The sequence below is a fragment of the Homalodisca vitripennis genome, chromosome 3 (assembly GCF_021130785.1).
Source record: "Homalodisca vitripennis isolate AUS2020 chromosome 3, UT_GWSS_2.1, whole genome shotgun sequence".
NCBI lineage: Eukaryota > Metazoa > Arthropoda > Insecta > Hemiptera > Cicadellidae > Homalodisca > Homalodisca vitripennis.
In genome coordinates, this window is record NC_060209.1 from 68481911 (window position 1) to 68506369 (window position 24459).

General features: G+C 32.0%; 1 protein-coding gene across 6 annotated transcripts; it reads right to left on the minus strand.

Annotated features, from left to right (window-relative positions):
* Positions 1–24459, minus strand: LOC124357031 (serine/arginine repetitive matrix protein 1). Of its 6 annotated transcripts, none has more exons than XM_046808407.1 (10): positions 24279–24459; positions 16424–17039; positions 13965–14037; positions 11342–11462; positions 9752–10319; positions 7344–7501; positions 6862–6964; positions 6293–6492; positions 4187–4342; positions 1–1793 (listed from the first exon to the last, which is right to left on the minus strand). In XM_046808407.1, the coding sequence occupies exons 3-10, from the start codon at positions 14032–14034 to the stop codon at positions 1757–1759; spliced, it is 1413 nt and encodes a 470-aa protein (XP_046664363.1). In that variant the 5' UTR covers positions 14035–14037; positions 16424–17039; positions 24279–24459; the 3' UTR covers positions 1–1756. The 6 variants fall into 6 exon arrangements, with proteins under 6 accessions (XP_046664363.1, XP_046664357.1, XP_046664358.1 ...); XM_046808401.1 differs by having other exon boundaries at positions 4175–4342; positions 24279–24458; XM_046808402.1 differs by lacking the exon at positions 24279–24459 and adding an exon at positions 19607–24245 and having other exon boundaries at positions 4175–4342.

Below are 24459 nucleotides of genomic sequence, written 5' to 3' on the forward strand. Positions count from 1 at the left end.
TGAGTCAAAACCATAATATATTTGAATACAAAAACAAAAATATATACATAAACGTTATATGACACATGAAGAATACAAGTAAGTAGTAGATTAACAGGCAAATGCAAAATAAAAATTGTAGTGGCTGTACAAGGAACTAAAATACATCCAAGTCCAAACATAGCGGCTAATTTTCTTCTACTTATCTAAAGTTAATTATATACATGAGATTCCAGCAAGCATACCTATAACAAAGCAACTAAAAATATTTAAATTCTTAAAATAAATATGCTTATAAATAAACTTGATAGCGAAATTACTACAGTAAACATAGGTTTGTGAAACCTCCCATTCCAAATTATTTCACTGTACATCAATACTACACAAAAGCACAGCAAATTAAAAAAAGGTATTTCCTTTATATGGAAACTAACATGACCAATGAACTTTTCAACATTTTTAATTTTTATTTGATACATATAGATTTATTTAAAGTGCTTTTTCATATTTTGGCATGTTAAAAATTATAAAATTGCTGCCAATAACCCATTACAGAGTTCCAAAGGATGTTTCATTTAGTTAGTAAAGCTTATGTACTACCAATGTAAAATAATTATACTAACAAATTGAATATGCATAACTGAATGAATAATTAGGAAATACAAAGCCTTAAATTCCAAATAATTAAAATAAACTAGAACATACTTTACAGTGTGTATTACCTGTATTGTGTTTGCAAGCAAAAATTCATATCCAGATACACTATTGGGTTCGGAATCCTTGTAAGAACCTAAATTTATTCATTACAAAACGTTCTTATTTGTATTGTACATAATATGTTGAGTATTAAAAATATAGTAATAGATAGTCTATAATTAAAACTGATACAATGATATAATAAAAATATATAGTAAACAGAGGAATAGTCCTGCTTCATAAAAAAGTCATCACTGTGGACATTGAGAAGAAAATTTTTAAAAAGTGCAATACAACTATAATTAAAATTGAAAGAAACCAATCAACCTATTGGGAATGCAGGCATTATACAGAAATTCCTTTTGAGAGGATCTGTGGAAGACAGTGAGGTTCTCTAAGTGTTGAGTGCTGGAATATCGATTCTACAACCTGGTGAATTTTATGAACAGGCTGATAACACATGAATGTTAAAATTTTAACAACTATTTTTTCAACTGTTTAATTTAATTTTTATTTACAACAATCTCAATAATAAAGTACTACTAAACCAAATTTGTTCTGTTCAAATCTAAAGGATTTATGCTCATCTCAAAATCAATAATTGAATTTTCCAATTCCATGTTTACAAAACAATTCCATAAAACTATTAGAATTTATCATTGTTTTGAAGATTTATTGCTGCAAAAAAAATAAAGTGTTATATTTGAAATAAAATATTAAAATGAATTCAAATAGTCCATGTATTACGTAATTTGCTCTTTGTAATATATTGTATTTCCCCACAATCAGATATAATACAATTAATTTTATGAACATTTAGGTACAAGGTCAATTGGCACACTTATTTATTGGACTTTTCAATTCTGTCTTTTTTAAGTAATAAGTGTATAAATTAAGCTTGTACAGGTTCAACAGCTACGCTTCCTCATCTTAAACAAAAATGGAGCATTTTATTTGACTAAATGTTTTAAGATGCGTTACTGTAACAACAAACTATGTAGAATTAGCTGGCATGAATTACAATAGATGAAAATAATGGTAATACTGAGTCTTCTAATGAAGATCTGGATGGAAAGTATTCCTACAGTCGGCTGGTTCGTCTGTAGGGGCTCGAGTACCTGCCAACATTGTTATATTATTTGAACGTGTACACATTTATAACTTCTTAATCTTCTGAGTGCCAGGAAGAGGTTATCAGCGGAATCATTCTTACAGTTTAATCACAATGCCTAGAAGAAATAAAGCTAAGAATGTACATCATGAGTTGTAATCATGTTTTCATCCTGACCCTCTCAAATTTGTACTACATTTAATATCGCTAGCATAAACTGATGTTAAAACTAAACACAACTAAAACAATCTATCAAATAGTTCTTATGTTGTACATTTTCAAAAACTGGCAATGTTCTTTTTTTTTGCTTTCAGACATATTTTGATTCCTTTGTGAGTTCAAATAAAGCTAGAACAACATCTTAGACTCTATGTTCAGCTATTTTATTGGCTCGATTTGTGAAATTTTTAAAATCGAGCTTTTTGAAATCACTTAATCCTGGACAGGATTGTTGAAAGGCTCAAGTGAAAAGTTCTAATTTTGAAGTATTCACATATTCCTAGCACATACATCCTTTAATTTATAAACTGTATACCCAAATGTATGTGATAGGTGGTCCAACTTAAAGAGTACAAATCAATATAAGAAAACAAAACAAATCAAAAAGCACAATTTTAAAACTTTTAGATTTTTTAAAAATCTATGCCTTTAGGAAAAATTATATATAAATCAATATATCATTTCTACATTTTATCTAGAAAATTGAATTCATTTTGCTCATAAAAAACAACCTAAGGAAGGTTTAATTCTGATACTCAGCAGTATTGAGGATTCTCAAGACCGCAGCTCTTTTAATATAATTAATAAATCAAGTGCATAAAATACCACTGGAAAGTCACAATTTAACAAATCACGACTAGTGATGTGTAGAAGTTAAATCTCAAATCTACCAATAAGTGCACCAGAACACGTCTATGTTCACGGATGACAGTTGATCTATTGAGCGCAAATTAATCGGTAAAATGTGTTTTTGTTTGAAAAATTCTGATACATAAAATAATTACTGTAGTTTACTGAATATTATTTTGATCAAAGTTCATATTTCTCTATATATTTATAATCACAAATCACCACGAATTTGCTGTGTCCATTCGCGGATGGACAGCTGATCAGCAGTACATAAATTGCAGATAGACCAATAACAAATTATCGTAGTTTTATAAATAATAATTTGCTTACAGTTCATACTTTCTATTCCTATATTCGTGCATCACCGTTGTTTGTCTATTTGTGGATAACAACTGTTAGGAAGCATGTAATTACCGATTGCTAAAATAGTGTTTTAGCAAACGCTTAACATAGTTTTATAAGTAATAATAAGTTTGTACTTCCTACGCCTATTTATGTATGCATCTATGCATGAACATTTATTTCTCAGCATTAAACAAACAGACATTTGCTTAGTTTTTGACTATCTTGTAAGTACTCAGTTGTATAAATATCTCTTCAATAAGAATATATATAAATACTAGCAGTTAACCACAGCTTCACAAGCAATTTTGTACGCTTTTCACATGTATGAACACTTCTGGTTCAAGTGAATTATATTTCTGATAACAATGTTGAGTTTACCTTTTTTTACCACGATGGAGAAAATATTTTTAAAGTGTATATTCATTTTATTTTACTCCGGTCTTAGTTTTTGTTCCACACTTGATTTTGCATGTTTCCCGATCAAGAAAATATATACATACACAGGTCTGAGAAACTTACTTCTGTGAAAAGACAACCAAGAAGGATTTTATAACAGTCTTTAAATGTATAGTAATATACATTTAAAAGGCTCTTTCAATTAATATTTCAAACTTTAGAGACCAAGATAGGATTTTGCTCTTTTAGAGATTAGTGGGATGTAGACAAGTGGGATTTTTCGAAATAAGAATAGACCTATCCACAACACGGACCCCTAAGAATGTTCATATAAAATTTTGGTACAATCGGTTGAATAGTTTAGGTGTGAAAGCAAAACAAATAAAGTCACTTTCGCATTTATAATATTGTTATAATATAAGTTTATACCTTAAAATGTTTTATCATGGCTAAGGGTGGTGAAATGTCCGTGTTATATTCATAATTATAAATAACACAACAATCGGTATCGAATTAAGAATCTAGGCTGTGATTGTGGTAAAATCGTAATAGAATTTTTGTTGTCCATTCCTAAACTTTTTGACAATAATTGTAACTAATGTTGTTGTTTTTAGAATGTCTGAATGGGGGAATTCTTCACCATAATAAGACAATACTTTATACTTCCAACTAAACACATAGTGCATTATAAAATTTTAAATTGTGTGCAAACGCTGAAAAAATATAAACTCTTAAAAGTTTTTTACTATTGGTTACTCATTTTTAATAAAATGATTAGCCAGTAAACGAAATACAAACCTATCATAGTACCGTTCAGTGCTGAGCCAATCCTGGTACTTGTACCACCACTCCTCCCACTTGACGTAGTCTTGAAGCGTCAAGTCTCGAAGGTAGCCCTGTTCCTTATAATATGTGTAGCGTACCCGCACGTCATCCCAAGACCCCTCTGGGAACGATGACAGGCTTCTGCAACATACACTAAACTTTATACATTCATGTAATTTTTGTTTTATTCATCAGTAAGTTAAATTTAAGACATATATGTGGAAGTAATATGTAACATGTACATATACAAAGTACTGACTTAATTCAATTTAATCTTAAATTTGTATTGATGATCATATATGTCATATCACTTTTAATGACTCAAATACCTAGGTCAAAAGTATTTTTTAAACAGTGGTAAAATTGGGCAATGCAAGATGTTTCAACAAGGTTTGTATATCATTGTTATGGCGAGTGGTGTCTGTCTGCCGCTATCTTATAAATTAATCTTGGTACTTAGTCACTTTTAAATAAAAAGCTCACTTTGAGAGCCATGTTAAGGTTTTGTAAATCTTTAAAATATATTTTACTACAGCAATTATGATATTTTAAGTAATATTTTACAAAAGTTTGGAAGATAATATCATATTAGGTTAGGTTTTCCAATAGGTTGGATTAGACATCTATTATGTGCGAAGAAAATTTCAATATTACCAAATCTTTTTCACAATACTTAAGTGAAACTTATGATTCAAAAAAGTTTTTTTCCAACCAATTTTAGAAATCCACGCATCAAAAGTTGCTTGGTATTATGAAGTTTTTGAAAATGCATGGATTTCCAAAAATATAAGAAAAGAAATTAAAGTTATGAATAAAAATTCAAAAACAAGCACAACCCAAACAAATTGTATTTAGAGAATTTGAATAATAATTAGTACTCCCAACTATTTAATTACATCTCAAGCACTAAGTACTTCCAGAAATTTAAATTAATAAAATACAACATCAATAAAAATATTTATTATTTCTAATCAAAGATTATTAACAAAGTCATGTTACATTTTTTGTCATATTCAAGTACATTTAGTAAGATTATAATAAACAATAATCATCAGAAGTAGTATGTGTATGTGAGTTTAAATTCTAAATGTTGAGTGTTTGTGTTTCCGCTGCCTGTTGTCCATTACAGTACCTATACCATTGTAAAATTAAGTATACATTATCAAAATATGTAGAGTTTACTCTAAATAACAATTATTTCTTTCTTTGTGGAATAAATTTGAAACTAATTGTTCCTGAAACTTACTGACATTAGTTTAAATCAAAATCTGAGCACTTGTATGTACTATTATTAACATAAATATGGTTAATTTAGATATGATACAAAACTTGTAAATTTACATTTAAACAAAATTCAAGTTGCAGAAAAGCAATACAAATTTAGCTACCCATATTTAAATTACTTATTGACATTGATGTTCAGTAGACAACAAACTAATATGTAAATTTTCAACACTAACAATTTGACCAATTTTCTTTGCATTACTGTGAATGATATGGTTAAATGCAGTTAAATGGTTACTTATAAACAATTGGCATGAATACATAATTTAGCTACCCATATTTAAATTACTTATTGACATTGCTGTTCAGTAGACAACAAACTAATATGTAAATTTTCAACACTAACAATGTGACCAATTTTCTTTGCATTACTGTGAATGATATGGTTAAATGCAGTTAAATGGTTACTTATAAACAGTTGGCATGAATTAATAATTTAGCTACCCATATTTAAATTACTTATTGACATTGCTGTTCAGTAGACAACAAACTAATATGTAAATTTTCAACACTAACAATTTGACCAATTTTCTTTGCATTAAGGTGAATAATATGGTTAAATGCAGTTAAATGGTTACTTATAAACAGTTGGCATGAATAAATAATTCAAATGAATTAAATACAACTGATTTCATGGCTAAAAATAAATAAAGGGGATGTAGAAAACGTTTTCAGTCTAAAAATATTTTCAAATAATATCCTAAAAAATAAATTTTAGGCCTAACAACAAAATTGCATACACAACACTTGGTAACATTCATAAAATCTAAAAAATTGTAAATTTAACAAAGTTAGCAAGTGGCTTACGGTGGTGATGGAGGACTATCCATGAAGACAGTCATCTGGTCGCCAGCAGTGATCCGTAAGTTGCGATGTTCCATGTCCCGGTCAACACTGAACTGTGCCATCTTGCCGAACCTCTCGGACAGTGTGAGCCGCGGTCCCGGGGACGGTGAGCTTGACCTCTCTGACTCCGACTCAACCTTGATACCTCGCCGTCGGCCAATCTACAATGTTAAGAATAAATTCCATGGTAATATACAGGTTTAACTTTATAACAAGATGTTGGCACACTTGACTTGTTTTTATCACTTGGTAGGAATACTAGTCAATTCATGATTTGTTCTTATAAATTATTTGTAATCAAATATAACTTTAGAAATATTTATAAAATTAACATAAATAAGTTAAGTAAATAACACTGACAGCAAGAATTGTTAAAGAACAGAAAACACTACTAACCACATTTATTCAATCATAAGCTTTTTAACATAAACAGTTTCATCTGTTTCATCAAAGTAGATGAGCCACTGTATGATCTAATCCACTAAGTAAATATTTACACTTAAAGAAAGATTTAAAAGAGTCCAACATACCTTAAGAACTTTTTCCTTTTCTCTTTTACGACTTTTGTTTTTCCTCCTTGGCTTTTCGACAACAGTGGTTGGTCTTGAGCGTGGTACGGAGAATGAACGAGATCTGTAATTAAATTTTTATTCAGTTAATAATGTAAATTTCAATTTTACTGTCTTTTCTAAAATATAAATTAATTGGTAACCACTGGTGGTGGATTTAGTTTTGTTGCCTTTCTACAGAATAGACACTGAATCAAGAGTGGTCTTTGACCTTAGTCCCTGGCATAGGGGTTTAACTCCTGTGCCTGGGATTTATTGGTATGATATGATAGTAACGAGTCTGGCAGAGTCTGCTGGCAAAAACGCTAATTTTAAATTACACAATGTGGCAGAAACTTTTGTTTATCTCCTCTTACTTACCAAGACTAATATATTGCTACCTATATTTACAGTAAACATGTAAGACTAGAGAATAAAGTAATTTTACAACACAATTATCTGACCTAGAACGAGTAACAGGTGGCCGAGGAGATGGAGGTCTTGCTCGCTCCTTGTCCTTGGCATGACCTCGGTCTCTCGTTCTGTTCTTAGGGGAACACACCGAGCAGGACTCATCAGAACAACTGCTCATTGAACTGCCGCTTACACTCTCTGAGCGACGCTGGAACACATTAACTCTATGTTATCATTAGGCCTCTCAACTTTTATGGAGAACTACAAAAATCAATTTGAGTAAATATTCAGTACATTACGCAATGAGTGAATGTGACCACAGTCTTGGTAAGGTGGCTTCAGGGAAATTTTGTGATGTTAGTTGGTGATTAGCCAACAAACATAATTCAACTTGAGCACAAAATTTATCTAGAGCAACAGTAATTCCACTCATTTTAAAATTTTATGAAGACATTCATATTTGTAGCTAAAACTTCAAAGAAAAGTAATCATGAATAACGATCCAAGAGCTGAATAACGATCCATTTCATAATGGCAACAATGTTAGTTTACATTACAAAAATTCACTACCACTTAGCTTAGCATTAGCTTAAATCAATGAAGTTATGTTATCATTGCTTAAGTTTTCAGCTGATGACAACAGCTGAAATTAATAGTTCATTCTTGGATTAATTTTTTACTAAACCAACTTATATAAAGTGAGAACAATTAATTTAAGAATACAAATCCTCTAATTGTAAGTTTAATATATGGTTTTTGGCTACAATATATACAATTAAAAGAATAATTTGGCAAAATAACATATGCACGCAAATAAATTTCATAGCAATGGTCCAAACGACCAGTTAATAATTAAGCTGTTGTACCTTCCATCAGCAGTTATTTACTTATGACTCAACAGAGTTTATTTTTTATAAGTGATGACACTCAGTAGATATTTATTATTTGTCATAGCAAAATAATCTTGGCATTAATAGTTCATTTAAAAGTAATCCGTATTTTACTATAATATATATTTCATACATTCCCATTTATGAGCTGTTACAGTTTGACAATTTTTTATGACTGCTATTTTAAAACCAGAGATATTTTTCTGAAACGTTTTAACAGATATGTACAAGACATAATTTTTTTTACACAAACCGACAGAGGGTAAATTAAGTAAGATAGGACTATACTAAGATTTTGATCAAACCAATCTTAGGCTCTAGTCTCTAATCTAATCAATCTATTGTTATTTTAAAATTCTATGTACAACCATAAAATTTAATATTATAAAACTACTTCTGCAATTATAAGTAACTTGGATTCTTGCCGCTTTGATGTTAATAATGCCATATCATTTATATTTATCATTTCATTATCATATCATTAATATTTCAATTCATTTCATTTTAAGACTGAAAAATACTAATTCCAAGAGTCCAGCCAACCAAACACTTACCCCAGGAATCAGGTGGAACTGATAAGCTATATTTTCAAGTCTACTAAGAAATAGATCGTAGCTGATGAATTGTATGCTTCAGTCGCCTTCAATCAATAGAGGAGTCCTCTCTGTATGTGCGTAAGCCTGGTATAGTGTTCATCTAAGGCTTTCCTAATCTTCTAAGTGAACATGCCTCAACAATAATGTAATGGTGGCAGAAAACCAGTCTTACCTTCACTGCTCTTAATGTAGCCAAACAATAATACTACAATCAAAACTTGGCTCTAAATGAGGGTAAAACAAAGAAAATTCGATTTGGTAGAGTCAAGAATGAAGATTTTAAAACTACTAATTTTGCAGGTGGTATAAGAGACTAAGTACATTGGAATATTTTAGCAATGCTCCATCTTGTACATCACATGGATATTGTCTGCAACAGCCAAAATTACCTTTTTTGAGTTCCATACAGACTGTTTGTAAGCAAAGGATCATTTATTGGAAATCCTAATAAGGCTAAGACATATCAGAGAAAGTACTGGTAAACCTAGAGATGACTGTAGACACACATTTCAAGAGCACCGTGTTCGAACTGTAGCTGCTTTGTTTATATTTCAATTTATTATTTACGTTCTCACAAGCAGTGCTTCACAGAAATTCATAACTCCAACAACAGAAATGCTATAAATTTCAACATCCAACCCCATAGACTGGTAATTTTTGTGAGTAAACCCTCTTACACAGAAGCAAAGTTCTTCAACCTTCTTCCAAGACATTTTAAAAAAGAGAAGAGGCTGCTGATACTGATGAGACACCTTGTGATCTGGCTAACTGATATGATCTCCTACACACTTGAAGAATTTATCACCTGGAACAATCTAAAACCTTATGATCTATTCACTTTATGTATTAAAAACACATACCATATTCAAGATGCATGAATAAAGTTTGGCTTAATAATATTCCTCTAATAAATGTTCAGTTTTATTTCGCATAATTCCCTATCCAGATTGTTTTTCTATAAATTATATTTACCCTTGGAGGAGGAGAAGGAGGTCTCCTTTGCTTGGATATGGACGATCTTGGTCGACCAGGGGGTGTTTTAGGTCTTCCTCTTGTGTTAGGTGACCTCGGTCTAATGTTGGGTGACCTTGGTCTTGCATTAGGTGACCTGGGTCTAATGTTGGGTGATCTGGGTCGTGTGTTAGGAGATCTTGGTCTCGGGTTGGGGGATCTGGGTCTGGCATTTGGTGACCTCGGTCTCTGATATGGTGATCTAGGCCTGGGCCTTGGTGATCTTGACCGCCTTCTGGGATCCTTGGGCTTTGGAGATTTTGGTCTCGGAGATTTAGGTCTGGGCGACTTCGGGCGAGGTGATTTAGGACGATCATTCTTGCTGCGAGAAGTGCTTGAGGACACTTTGTCTACCTTGCTACTGCTGCTCTTGCGTGGAGGAGAAGGTGGGCGAGTGCTAAGGGGTGGGGACTTTGGACGAGGAGGTGGAGTCTTAGGCCAATTGGTCCGGTTCGGAGATCGAGATCTTGACCTGCTTCCTGAAGGACTTTTGCTGCCATATAACTCCTTAAAACCACTGTGCCTCCACCTAAAAAAGGAGACACATAGACAATAGACAAATCTCTTTATTTACATGATCGTAAAGAACAGTATAGTGTCAAATATTTAAAACAGTCATAACTCAGAAATAAACTTTAGAAGAGATAAGTAGAGCAATTTTGGAAAAGTTCATCTGAGATGTGCACTCCTTGCTCTTTCAATAAATTCATCCAGGCTGTAGATGGTTTCGGAGATGAGCCAGCTACGTAGTCTCTGCTTTAAGGAAATGTGATTCCCCTTCTTGATTTCAGGTGGTAGCAAGTTGTATAGCTTTGCACCAGCGTAGGACGGTTTCATGGCGAAAAGGCTCATTTTGTATGCTGGAAGGGCAAAATCATCCGCAAATCTGGTGTTGTGGTTGTGAGCATTGGCGTTCCTGGGCAACCCAAGGCTACTGGCATACAGGATGACTTCCATTATGTATAAAGATGTAACAGTTAAAATTCCCAATTGCTTAAAAGCAATTCTGCAGCTCTCACGATATTGAAGACTGGCCATGCACCTAACTGCCTTCTTCTGGAGTACCAGCACCCGCTGGAGGTTACTGGCAGAGGAGGCACCCCAAAGAATGATCCCATACCTGGTGTGGGTCTCGAATAAAGCAAAATAGGCACATTATACAATCTATGCATTTTAATGCATATCAACCCAGATATAGTAGTGTTCAGAACAAAAGATGCTTCAAAGTGAAGCTTGAATAAAGTTATATGATTTTATATCAACATATGGCATTGATGATTGTAGCTCATTTTTATATGAAATCTACTAGTCTTACTGCACTTAGAAAGGTTACAATTATAACAAAAATCACTAAAACTGTTCAACCCTATCGAATGCTCTCTTGACCAACATATATTACCATAAGATTCAATAAATAAGTAGTCTATGAAAAAACAACTAGATTATACTTAGATTCTCTAAGATGAGGTTTTGTGAAAATAAGTATATTTATGTACGTTCCACAAAAAAATTTAGTTTTACTTTCATTGCATACATCTAGCCCATCCTGACCTGTTGGGGTCCTTTTCTTCTACTTCAATAAGCTTCTTATTCCAGTAGTCACTCTTATCAGGGCCCTCCTTACGAGCTTTCTTCATGACGTTATCCAACTCCCTGCGCCTAGGAGGTGAAGCTGCAACAAACACCTTACCATACAACTAGAATATCTAAAAATAGAGAAACAACATTTATAAATTATGCTAATAACAGACATGGTAGCTAACCAAACAAAAACATCAAAAAATTATTTTTGTTTAAGCAACATTATTTTAGGGCATAAATATTGTGAACCAATATTCAAATACCATTGATTTACTAAGACATCAGGGAGAGGGGATCGAGCCTCATGAGTATGTAAAGAAAAATTGGCAGTAACTTACATCAGGAAATATTCTCCACCTCCCTCCCTGACATAATAAAAGTGGAGTATGAACACCTCAAGAAAATGTTAACATTTGAAATGCAAAATTGAAATTTTTTGGATTTTTAAATAAAATGCAATATTAAAATTTGTTTGATTTTTCTAATATCATTTACTGGAATTTAAATTTACTCATGTTCTAATATATTACAAGACTACTTAGCAAACAAGTAAGTAAAATGATGCATACTTTTATATACACATAGAACATTTTATGAATATCTTGTGTCCTGTTACATCACATTACGACTCATAAAATGCTTGCTACATGCTTTTAAAGACAACAAAATACACATCACCTGATATTTATATACATAGTACTTTCTTCTGTAACCGCTAAAATATTTTAAGTGGAAGACAAGCAGCAAGATAATTGTACTGCATATGTCTTTCTTCTCCCAGATAGACAGTGAGAGAGAAGAATGGATATGGTGCAGACTCTACACATAGTGTATGCTGTTGTTGACCATCAGAGAGAGAGGTGTTTGCTTTTACTGTCTATCTGAGTGTGAGAGGGTTTCAATTTTAACAATGATTATTATTTAATATAATAACAAAATTAATGTTTCTAGTTTTTATTCTGTCTACTTAAATTAAAATTGTAAGGCAGTGATGATTCAAGGTTTTAAAATCATATTAAATTCTTTTTTTATTTAGGACTACTTAAATCTCTGACGGGCAATCTACGAGGCATGTTCAGAAAGTAAATAACATTTCATTCTAATGGTGTTCCGCACATGCGCACTAGTTGACCTGGTTCACTGGCTATTGACTCACACCATTTTAGTTGTACTACATTGTATTTTCTGTATTCTCTGAATGTTTAAAATGTTTAAGACAATTAGTGATCCCGCCAATTGTGAGATTCGTTCTGTAATAAGATTTTTGAACACAAGGAATGTGAAACCAGCTGAAATTTATCGTCAGATTCGAGATGTTTACGGGAAAGACGTGATAAGTGAGAAATGGTTAGAATGTTCAATGGCTTTTGAACAAATGTGCATTATGAGAATCGGAGCGGTCGGCCTTCTCTTGTCACCGATGATCTGGTAAGGGCAGTTGACGAAAAAATCCAAGAGAACAGACGTTTCACTATGACAACGATATCTGACGATTTCCTACAAATTCCACATACTCCTTTATACAAAATTGTTACAGACCGCTTATGTTATCGTAAGGTGTGCTCCCGATAGGTTCCAAAAATGCTCACTGACGTGCACAAAACGAGACTCGGAAGTGCTTTGACTTTTCTCACACGGGAAAGTGATGATGGTGAGGATTTTCTAAACAAAATTGTGACAGGTGATGAAACTTGGATCCATCATGTCACACCAGAATCCAAATGGCAGTCAATGGAGTGGCAATACACACAATACCCGAGGGAAAAAAATTTCAAGACCACAATGTCTGCACAAAAAATCATGTGCACTGTCTTTTGGGGTCGGAAAGTTGTTTTGCTGATTGATTTTCTCTCAAGAGGTGAAACTATTAATGCGGCGAGGTATTGCTAATCCTTAAGAAAACTAAGGGGAGTAATTCAAAACAAACGGAGAGAAATACTTATTAACGAAATTGTGTTGCTCCATGACAAAGCTCCTCCCCATACCGCTGGTGACACTCAAACATTTGTTTGACAATTTCATTGGGAGCGGTTTGGTCGCCTGCTCTACAGCCCGGAATTGGCACCATCTGACTACCACTTGTTCCTGCACATGAAGCACAAGTTAGGCGGCCAACGCTTTGAACCGACTATGAAGTGAAAACTGCCATGGAGTCGTGGCTACATTACTTGTCAAAAAAATTGTTTAAGGTTTGGGCTTACATGTAGGAATAAAATTGTGATGGAAAAAAATTGTTTTACTTTTTTTTCCTCGTAAGTTCACTTGGTGTAGAACTGTGAGGTATTGTGAGTGTCTTAAATAGTAATTTCGCAAATTACTGTGACATTTAATTGATTAATTTTTTAACATTTCAGTGCCTTGATAAATTGGACCATTTTGTTGTTACTTTTACTATTTAACCATTACTTACTGTCAATAAACCTTCTCAGCGGGCCGCACAAAACACTGGATCTAACCATATCAGAATTGTTTTTAAACATGTACTTTTAGGAAAAATAACACTAAAAATATTTTTGCTATTCGTAGTAGGCTTGTAGCAATTTAATTTCTATGATAAACAATGACAATCTGAACAACATACAACAATACTTACATGAAGTGTTGTTTGAGTAGGAATCCATCCGAAGACGGGAGGGCTCCTGACTCCTTCGCCGAGAGGACATTGCCTATTTTCATAAAGTCAGCTTTAGGAGAAATTCATTAAATTACTTCAATATACTATTACATTGTTATAATATTAATTGTATTAGTTAGTTTATTGTACACTGTGTTATGGTAACATAATTAATTTGGTTACAATCTTAATATAATAAAAACAGGATGTCTAGCAAATTTAAATATTAGAAACTGTATATAAATGAAATATATTGTAGGCTAATCACTGAAATAACTTAATTGCTGGCACATCCTAATAGTCTTGTCATATAAAAGAATAATGTCATGGTAAATCACAATTTAAATTTATTGGTGAAATAGCAAAATTATAGATATGATACTCAACTTAACAAATCCTGCTGCAAAAATTCATTAAACACACATTATACACAATATTACAAGAGTCAAATATCTTTAAAGTTTGACTTGTCACAATAAGTTTATACATGCTACATACTCAAAATATCAAATATTACATCTCACCACCTAATTTAAAAATGTCATGCACCAATATCAATAATGATTACATTAAATCTGTTTGTGCCCTATTGGAAGTTGATCATCACATAACTTTTGATAACATTGCATTACCGATGTCTTGTTACCAAGGAACAGAAGATGAGTTACGGAAAAGATATGTTAGTCGTTTCTGAATTTCAATGAAGAAAATTTGTTCTTATACTATATTTAAGAAAAACTTGATTCACCACTAAATCCCAGAACAAAGAGAGAATGGGAGATACTGGAAAAAAGAATGGAGTGGGAGATACGGGTTATGACACATACAAAAATAGGTGGAAATTGGGTTTTGGAACTAAAAAGTGGCTATTTATTAATTGATTATGTTAACAAAGGATGGTAGTTTTATACTACAGCCAGTTGTTATCATTGCCTGAACAAGAAAAAAACACTACCCCAACAATGTATTCATCCATTTCCACAGAAAACTTAATTTTTATTAAATTCACCTAAATCTTGTTCTACCCTTTTTTTTACTTGCATTAACACCTTCATAACTTTTTCCTTTTATACACTTTTCTCCAAAATAAAACATGATCATAATGTTATGTCTGTTACTGAGGTCTGTATACAGTGGAAGTAGTGAATAACAAAAAAAAAAAATTTAATGGGTTCTAACTTCCAAACCAATAGGTACAATAGACAATAAAATAGTGGAGAATGCTAGTTTTAACATACAAATACATTATCCATTTAAGAGTTTAGCACGGAGGTTTCTTTATCACATCTTTCGGTAGAAAAAATGTTTCAAATTATTATGAATTCTTTATTTTACACTATAAATTGTAGTTAGTTATAAACAGAACAATAAACAAATTCAAGACAAATTGCTATAATTTCATCTGTCAATGAGTTTAAATAAATGTTTGATTTACCAAGATGTGACGGACAGTATTAGCTTATAAGTGAATCAATATCATACCAAAATCAATAAGCATACTTTGTTAACCCTTTCGATCCCAATCATTTTTTTAAAATTATTTCTAGAAAATATTAGTGGTTTTGTAAAGTAAGGTCTATTAAAAATCCCAGCAGTTTTTGTTCACTTTGCAAAAATTGTTATAGCTAGTTTTCTTATTTATTAAAATTAATGTTCAATATCTAAAGTCAACACTAATCAGATCACTTTATTAAAAAAAGTATATTTATAATCAAATAATTATCAAAGTTTCCTAAAAAATACTAAATTTTGTATGGATTTAGATCTATGGCTTTTTAACCACACAAACTTTGCACTACTTAAAAAATGAAACCAAATAATATTACCTCAAATATCAAAACACTGGAATAAAACTAACTGAAACGTGTACAGACATAATTTTACAAACAAACTTAATTTAATACAAAAGAACAATGTAATAACACATTCAACAATCAACTGAATAGTTTGAGTTGTTATTCACAGCTAACTTGCACAAAAAAGATTATTCAAGTTGTTACACCATTATTATTTTAAAATGGAATTGTACAAACCATGTTTTGTAAACGTTTTTGGTATCCAAGAAAAAAAGTGTGATTTGTTTTACAACTTATAGCAGATATTTTGTGAACAACCATATAAAAGTAGGCTGGGATTTTACAAAAATATAAATATATCCATGTAAGCGTAAAATGAGATTTCATACTTATATTTTAGATGTCCGTATGTAACCTAATGAACTTGGAATCGATAAGGTTATGTAGCTTAATCTTCAAAGAGAATAGATTTTGTCTACATCAAAAACATCACACGCTAATAGAACACTTAACTACCATTTACAATATTACCGCTTAACTTATAAGAAATACATAGACTAGAATTAACTTTGATGTCTATAAACTTAATTCATATACTTGTTGTAGCACCCTATGTTTCATAGACTTCTAAAGATACCTTACCAAAGTTTAAGAGCAGTGTATCCAATGCCATGGCTTAAGGTGACAGACATGCAATGAAATTGGATGCAGCACCACTGGTCAGCAGCTGTACCCATGGCTATGCAGCACGCTCAGACAACCCGCGCGACGAGTTACGACGACACTTCCGAACGCAATTTTGGTTGTGATTTGCACAAACTACACCGAGCCGATAAGTTTGAGTCCCAGTTTATGTAAAATTGTCCAACGAATACGCCCGTTCAATGTAACATCACGTTTGGATTTTCTTCGGAACACATATTTGAACCGACGCTTGGTTTGCGGCGGCGGGTTCGCGAACACAGTCGGACGAAAGTAACGACAAGAACCGAATTCCGCACCGACCATTTTAATGATATCGTATTCGCACACGAAAACAACCAGATATCACAAATGGGTTTTAACTGTTCTATTGTGTGGTGACTATCACACTGTATCTTCATTTTCAATGGTGTCACGATCAATCTTCATTCTTGAACAATCTGATGAATCCTTTACATTCCTGGCATCATACAAAACCAGGAATAAGGAGGAGAGGTTGAGAGAGCTTCCAAACAGTAGTTTAGCATGGGAAGAACAGACAGCAAACATATCTCACCTAGGAATGTATTTTTACCATTTTATTAATAGTTGTTTATGTTAGTAAGAGTAAAAAAAGATAATATTTACTTTAGCCACATTGCCTAAAACTATCTAAGTACAACCAATTTATACAATTTCTGAAATAGTAATTTTATTTCCAGAAAGAATTTTAGGCAACCACAAAACATATATGGATAAAAATTATTAGAGTTTTAATTTTAAGTTATATCTCAATTAGTCCATCAATCCTGGTGACACACAAGAATCGGGGGTTTCTAGGTGGGGGAGGATAACAAACTAACAATGTATAAGAGGTGGGGATAACTATATATATTTTACTGATCGCTACTATCTTGAGGGATGTTTACTGTCTGTCGCCATTAGCGCAAGACAGCACCTACAGTGCTGCCGTAGTCGGCACTTATGGACAGAGGCATTACTGTTAGCCTGTTCCATTATTAGTGCCTTTAACTTGATAACAAAAATTAAGTGGCTAAAATAAACATTTACTAAAAATAATAATAAATTGTTACTTAAGCCATTAGTAACTTAATGTAAATTTGTACAGAATTATCTAATTGGATTTGTTATCATAAAGTTATTTTTTTTGTTGGCATTTATTTGTAGCTGTAGTTTATTGATCTTGAGTTTATCCCTCTAAGAACATCACTCTCAAATACTTTTACTTCCTCAAGTTTATTCGTGGAATTGATTGGATAAGTCTTATTTTAAAGGTATAATTGATACAAATAAAAAACTTAGATTTTTTTCAAAAAGTTTAAACTTTTTTCAGGGTTTAAGCTATGATTGAATTTGTCGCATTTTGCAAAACAAGCAGAGAAAATGCGATGAAAAGCTAAATCACGACGAAAGTAACAAACTAACCACAAAAAAAGTATATCGCATTTTGAAAATCAGTTTATAGCCTTAAAAATATTGATTTTCAATTATAAGATCATACATTTTCTCATCACAGTTAAATTATTCATTGTTAAACCTGCCATTTGGAGGCCTAGAGAGCTCATATGAAAAAAGCTTATGGGAAATGGTCTAATATATTAAAACAATATTTAATTTATTATATCTCCTACTTGCACTGAATTGCGCGAGTGGACCACGCATGATCGTCGTAAAATTGCCCTCGACAGTCTGACGGTTTGCGTGTTCCAACAAGCATGTACCAGCCGTGGCAAAAAACAAAATCTGTTTAACTAAGTTAAAGTGATGTTAAAAAACAATAGTTTTAAATTGTGTTTACAAAAATAAATTGCCTTTAAAACAAATATAATGACTATAAGCTCAATAACGTAACCAATGCTGAGTTTTGTTTTAAACGAACCTGTTTAAGAATGAAAGTTAAAATGGTTTACGAACAACTGGTTCGACAACTTTATCCATATAATTCAAAAATTCTAAAACTATATACTCCAAGTACTCTTGTACATATGTGGTATAAGGCTTGAGTTGTTATAGGATGTTCAAAATTGTAATTTGGTTGAAAAGCACTAAAATATACAATTTTTCGTTCCTACCAGCATAAAAACTTAAATTTAATACTTGTAAACAATTTGATTTATGTCTAGAGGCAAAAATAAACGAATTAAATTTGAATTTAACTCCCGTAATTTTTGCTGAACTAGTTAGTTGTGGTTAACGTTCAAACTAGGTTATCTATACTTTTTGATGTGAGAGCAGTATCAAACGAACAGCCGTGCTTATTGTTACGACAGCGGTGCTGATATGCAGTGGCTGACACACGTACAAAGAAAAACAAACGTTGTACGCTTCTAAACGTCTTGCTTTGGGGTCTGCAACTAGTACCGGAGATTTTTTGAGGTTATGTTATAGTCTGATTTTATTTTGAAATGACAAACATTCGTAAAAAGTCAAGTATAACCAATTTAAGCAATTTGTTAATGATGGAGATCATTAAGGTACTAATAAAACACAATCCATTTCAATGAGGTTTAAACATTGGTGTTTACAAAACAAAGAAGACTACGGATTGATTGGTTGGTAGGGCCTAGTTCGTTTTTTTTAGAAATAATGTCAAAAGTAACTTTTTTCATAAAAAAACCATATTATTTAGTTTAATTTAATGTATTTACATTAAAAGAAGAGTTAGTTTTACTGTATATGTACCTGTTTTACATATAAGTTTAAAATGTTATTTTCTAACTATGCTGCTTTTAATAAAACCTCTTTAAAAATGTTTTAATTACTGAGGTTCTGGAGGATAAAGTATTATAGAACTTCAGACTGTTTTTCGAGTGTTATTGTATTATTGTAATCCCCTGTAAAACACCATTGCTATTAATAAGTGCTACAAGACAAATATTTTTCCTAAAATGTCTGCAAAGCTTATAGCATTTTTGCTACGAAAATTTTAATCTCAGCTTAAACCCTGACTCTTTTTATATTCAGACAATGATGTAAGAATATTAAGCATTCTTTTTCTGAATAACCAATAAGAGTTTTGTCAATACTTAAAAGCATATATACAATATTTTACATATCATCTTGCACAATTTTACAACTAAAACTGATTATGTATATGTATGACTGTATTTAAGATTTAATTACCTGAGATTTTTCAGGGAATTTAGTCAAGATGGCCACTAAGTAGTGAGGCTGAACTTAAGGAGGATATAAGTGTTCACTTGTGGCTTTATGATCTTGAGTTATAAGTAGATGACCAGATACAAAAATTGGGCCTCATACCCACATTATTAGAAATTAAAATAAAGAATCAGAAAAGATAAAAAAATATTTGATGGTTATTTTAATAAAATTATTTATGTTAAAAATTAATTTAAAGTTGACAGTTATACATAACAGCACCAACATAAACATTCAAAATCAAATAAATTAAAACAAACGAAATGGGAATTATAACTAAAAGCAATGTTTTATGTAAGATATCAAAACAATAATGTATACTGTTTCGCCCTAGAAGTGGCAGTGTCAAATGTAATTGCAGATGTTTGCTAGTTGTGCACTTCATCATTTAAAAATCCTATACCAGATGACCAAAAAAGAAACTTGTTGGTACCACTGCAAATTTACTATGCATGAAAACAATAGGTCAATATATTTTGCAATATCTACTAATAAAATATTGTTACAACAAAACTTAAAAATACCTTCATTAATCTCAAAGAGGCTTGTAAGACTTCATGTGAACGAGGTTTGTTTCATTGAAGTGAAAAATAAAATGTTGTGGTATCAAATTTCATCAATGAGATCTGAAAACTGAGGCTGGTGAATTGTGAGTCATGCAATGTCCTTCTGTCTGTTAGCTTCCCTTCATAAGAGTGACAAAACACATTTGTAACATTTTGTTATGCTACAATGTCTTTTATACATCCTCATGACATTAAGCTACAAGAGACATAGCATAGTCATTATTTACTTTGCAAACTTCCAGTATTTTAAGATGATTAATTTGAAAGTTTGTTTTAAAGGTTGAGTTCGTGATAAACATTCTAGTAAAAATTTGTTATAAAGATTTATTGTTTCACATGATATGATAAAAATGTCTTATTTATGTTACTAACCACTTAAAAAAGCGAATTTTCTAGGCAACTACCCTATGCAGCTTGGACGTTTACATATTGAAATTAGCATACGCCAGTTATGTAAAAATAACAAAATATGCTCAATTAAATCTGTTAAATTAACTTGTGGTTGACAAAATTACATGCCCAGGATAATGGACTTAAGAAGCTCCATCAGGAGACTAATACCGAATTTTTGAACCGTGCAGTCAAAATAAAGTTAAGGTGGTAATTTAATATTTTTTTCATATATATTTATAAGCTCCTAAAACTTAATACTCGAAAACCGTACACACTTGTACCTATCATGTACAAAAATTTTGTCTTAATTGGATTACAATTTTTCTAGCTATGAATTTTCAAAATTGCAGTTTGGATGAAGAGCACAAAATAACCAGTACATTTTTCGTTCTTATCTATACAAAAACTGGAAGTTTTATTTGTAAATAATTGACTTTATACATCTAATCGCAGAAATAAATAAGCTAAATTATAATATAACTTCTCCTATTATTGTAAATATATTAGGTTACTTTATGATTAACGTTCAAACTCAGGTATCTAACCTATGTTGAGATGTGTCACCAGTACTCATTGAGGAGGTATCATAGTAACCTACTTTTTATGTAGGCATACCTAAATATTCTTTTAAAAATATTATACTCCGCAGTTAAAATAGTAAATTAATACAAAAATTACTTTAAAGAGGTAAAAAGAGTATTACAACTCCATTTCAGACTAGACTTAAACATGTTAAGAATATTTAACAATAATGAGAAACTAACTTAAAACGGAACATTTAAGCATTTCAAATCCGGTCGAACTTGATTAGCAATGTGTACCCTAGGCCTCACTGTGGCTCCCTGAGGCTGAAATTGTAGATCTCAAGTATAAAGATAAAATTTTAAAACTGGGAGATAAATGTTTTTGTTTTTCTGACCCATTGTTATCTGCATATTGATTTATTATGTTTCAATTGATTGTAAGTGGACGCAATATGAACCCTATTTGGGCATTTGTTTTTCATTAACACAATTTTTCTGTTTTTCGCACTTGGCTTTATTAGTAATTAATAATTACTTAGTAAGTACTAAGTTACACCTAATTACTAAGTACTTAATAGGAATCAACCTTATTTACTCTTAGGGCTAGGCCAATATACATTTTTATTTGGTAATTTAATCATATTCGACATGAACATTAACTTAATTTTTATATCCAAATTAGACAAAAATGAAACCCATATTTAAGAGTGATATAGTCAAGTTAAAAAGAAAAAGAACATTTCATTAGTAGAGCAGTTCTGTCATGTCTCAGGGTTAACCCTTTGATGCGGTAATTATATCTTAATTGAATCTAACGACGAAATTGATGAACATTGTTTGAGTCGATCGGCTGGCCGTCTGCTGTCTGTAGACTGGCAACAACATTAAGTTGCTTTTACACTAGCAAGTAAAGTTGCGAGAGAATTTGCACAAATACTGTAGCATTATGTGAACAAGATAAGCAGGTTTACTCACGAGAACTGTCACAAGTACTTTATACAGTTCTATCTCTGGTTTTTCTGGGAGTCAAGACAATGCCTGTTCACACACGGCAGTTATGTTCGGCAATGTGAGGAGCAATCGTTCAAAGACCAACTGAGGTCTAGGCTGCGATACGAGCGGTAAGTTGTGAGCGCTGGATCGAGTGGTGTCTTAAAGTTTAATGTTTGTGTTGTACATATGGAGAACACTGCACAAGCCATGGCAGACGTCAGCAGCAGGCAGTACCACATAAGCATTCTGGTGTACTAAAAAAAAGGGGTTGCGCCTCTTATCAAGCTGTCAAAAATTATAAGTATTCAACGAACCGAACTCTTAAGCCTGTTTATAACTCTATACACTTTAGGCTTGTGCTACCTATTTAACACACGTCTTTTCAAAATACTATTTTCATTCAAGAATAAGAGTTGGGCAACTTCGTCCAGAGACCCCACTTCGGCGACTGAATAATTTAAGTACAAAAATTTTCTTTTTGTATCGTGGTCATTACCGCTCTGCCGCTTTACAGTGTACTGCTTGTTTAGGGCCAAACTCTGACGGTCAGCCGATTTCAATTGTCCAAGCCATTATGTATTTTTATTTGGGGAGAGGAGGAAGGCTTGCCGCGGTACAGGAGTACAACTAACCAAGATAAAATCCACTACACTAGTGGAAGTAACCTTAGATCAGCCGGCATCAGATTGGAGCGCACGAACATATGCCGATCTTCATTCACAATATCATGAACCACATCGCATAAAATATGATGTTTCGAGATTAAGCAGTTCTTGATTTAAGAAGCTGTCAGATTATATCTTAATTTTACAAGTTCTTTTAAAAAGTTAGATGAAAGAATTGTTTTTGAAATTTTCCCGGTTCTCAGGAAAATTCCTGGTTTCCTCGTGTCAGATAGCCACCCTGTAAAATCATGTGTTTCGTTATTGACTAACGGTGGCAAGAACAGTGACGTGCATGTCTTCTTTGTTTCACAAGCATTCATATGTGTATCCTTGGAAATATTTAAGGCATGTAAATGTTATTGTTTTTTTATATTAATTATATATTATATTTTAATTTGTAAATTATATTAATATTAATTTCTTAAGATTGAAAACTAGCAAAAACGTAATGTTCTTTAAAACATCTATTATATTATTTTGTCTGATATTTTGCTTTCAGTCCTTTGGATGGTCAAGAATATCGATCATTTCTTATCATTCAATAATCATCACATGGTTGTGTTGGTCGCCGCTTATTATACTGCACTCAAAGTTCTTTGAAGTTAAGAGGGTATTAACTTAGGTTCAATTCTGGTTATCTGGTCTATAATAAGACTATTAACTTTTTTACATTTTCAGCACCAAAATTCATGGTACTAATATCAGGTTACATTGTCAGAAAAGTATGTGTTTTTATATTATTATTGTTGGTGTTCTAAAACCCAATATAAATATTGGGTGAACCAAGGCTAAGAAATGCAACGCATTAGCTAGGTAGCCTAACCTCGGTTACTATTCCTCTTACTGATTATTTGAGGAATATAAGCATTTAAACAGACTCTGAATTTAACTAAGCTTAACTTACTTCATTCCAGTGCATAAAGTTACCCATTTTGGATACAAGTGTAAGGTCATTATGCTATAGTATATAAAAATTAGTTAGCTTATAGGCTGTTTGTTTTGATCATTTTTATAATCTATTTTCTTAACTTGAATATCTATCCAAATATGGGTTTCATTTTCAAAATTCAGATTAGTCTAGGCTAAAATATTATATATCTAAGTTAACATAGAGATGACTAAAAGAACTTCATCTGCTTTTTCATTCAGTCATTCACAAAACAGTCACCTATAACTGTTTTCATTTTAATCTTTATTATGGTTCAATCCTTATATAAAATATAAGCAATAAATACCATTGGCCAATACTCAATTGAAATTAGATGTCTAATTGGCAAGTTACCCCAACAAAATTAGAACATTTAAAAAAGACATGTATCTTACAAATTGTACAGATGATTGATTATAGAAAACAAACGTTATAAATATTAATTTACAATAAATGTATAACTCTTGAGGTCAGCTATGAAACATAATACAGTTTCACAATACAGCAACTCCATCTATGAACAAACCTAAGCTTACAACACAAAGAAACATCCGAACAACGACGCACCTTCGGTAAGTATAAACGATGTATCGGCCGCAACAAACAACAATCGAAGGCGGATTTAATATTATTGAAACACAATCTCAGAGTGTAAAGTTAATTGAATAGGCAAACTTGTCAAAACTGTACAAACTCAATCCACATCTACAACGCCATTGATTGACGTCACCATCACATTTGGTTTTGG

What these genes read in the sequence shown, in the direction of transcription:
- LOC124357031 (XM_046808406.1), bottom strand. Translation starts at nt 14,034, where the DNA reads ATGTCCTCTCGGCGAAGGAGTCAGGAGCCCTCCCGTCTTCGGATGGAT. An exon ending in CTACTCAAACAACACTTCAT is followed by an intron (nt 11,463 to 13,964) that starts GTAAGTATTGTT and finishes TGTTTGTTGCAG; the next exon opens with CTTCACCTCCTAGGCGCAGG. An exon ending in AAAAGGAAAAAGTTCTTAAG is followed by an intron (nt 6,493 to 6,861) that starts GTATGTTGGACT and finishes TTAACATTGTAG; the next exon opens with ATTGGCCGACGGCGAGGTAT.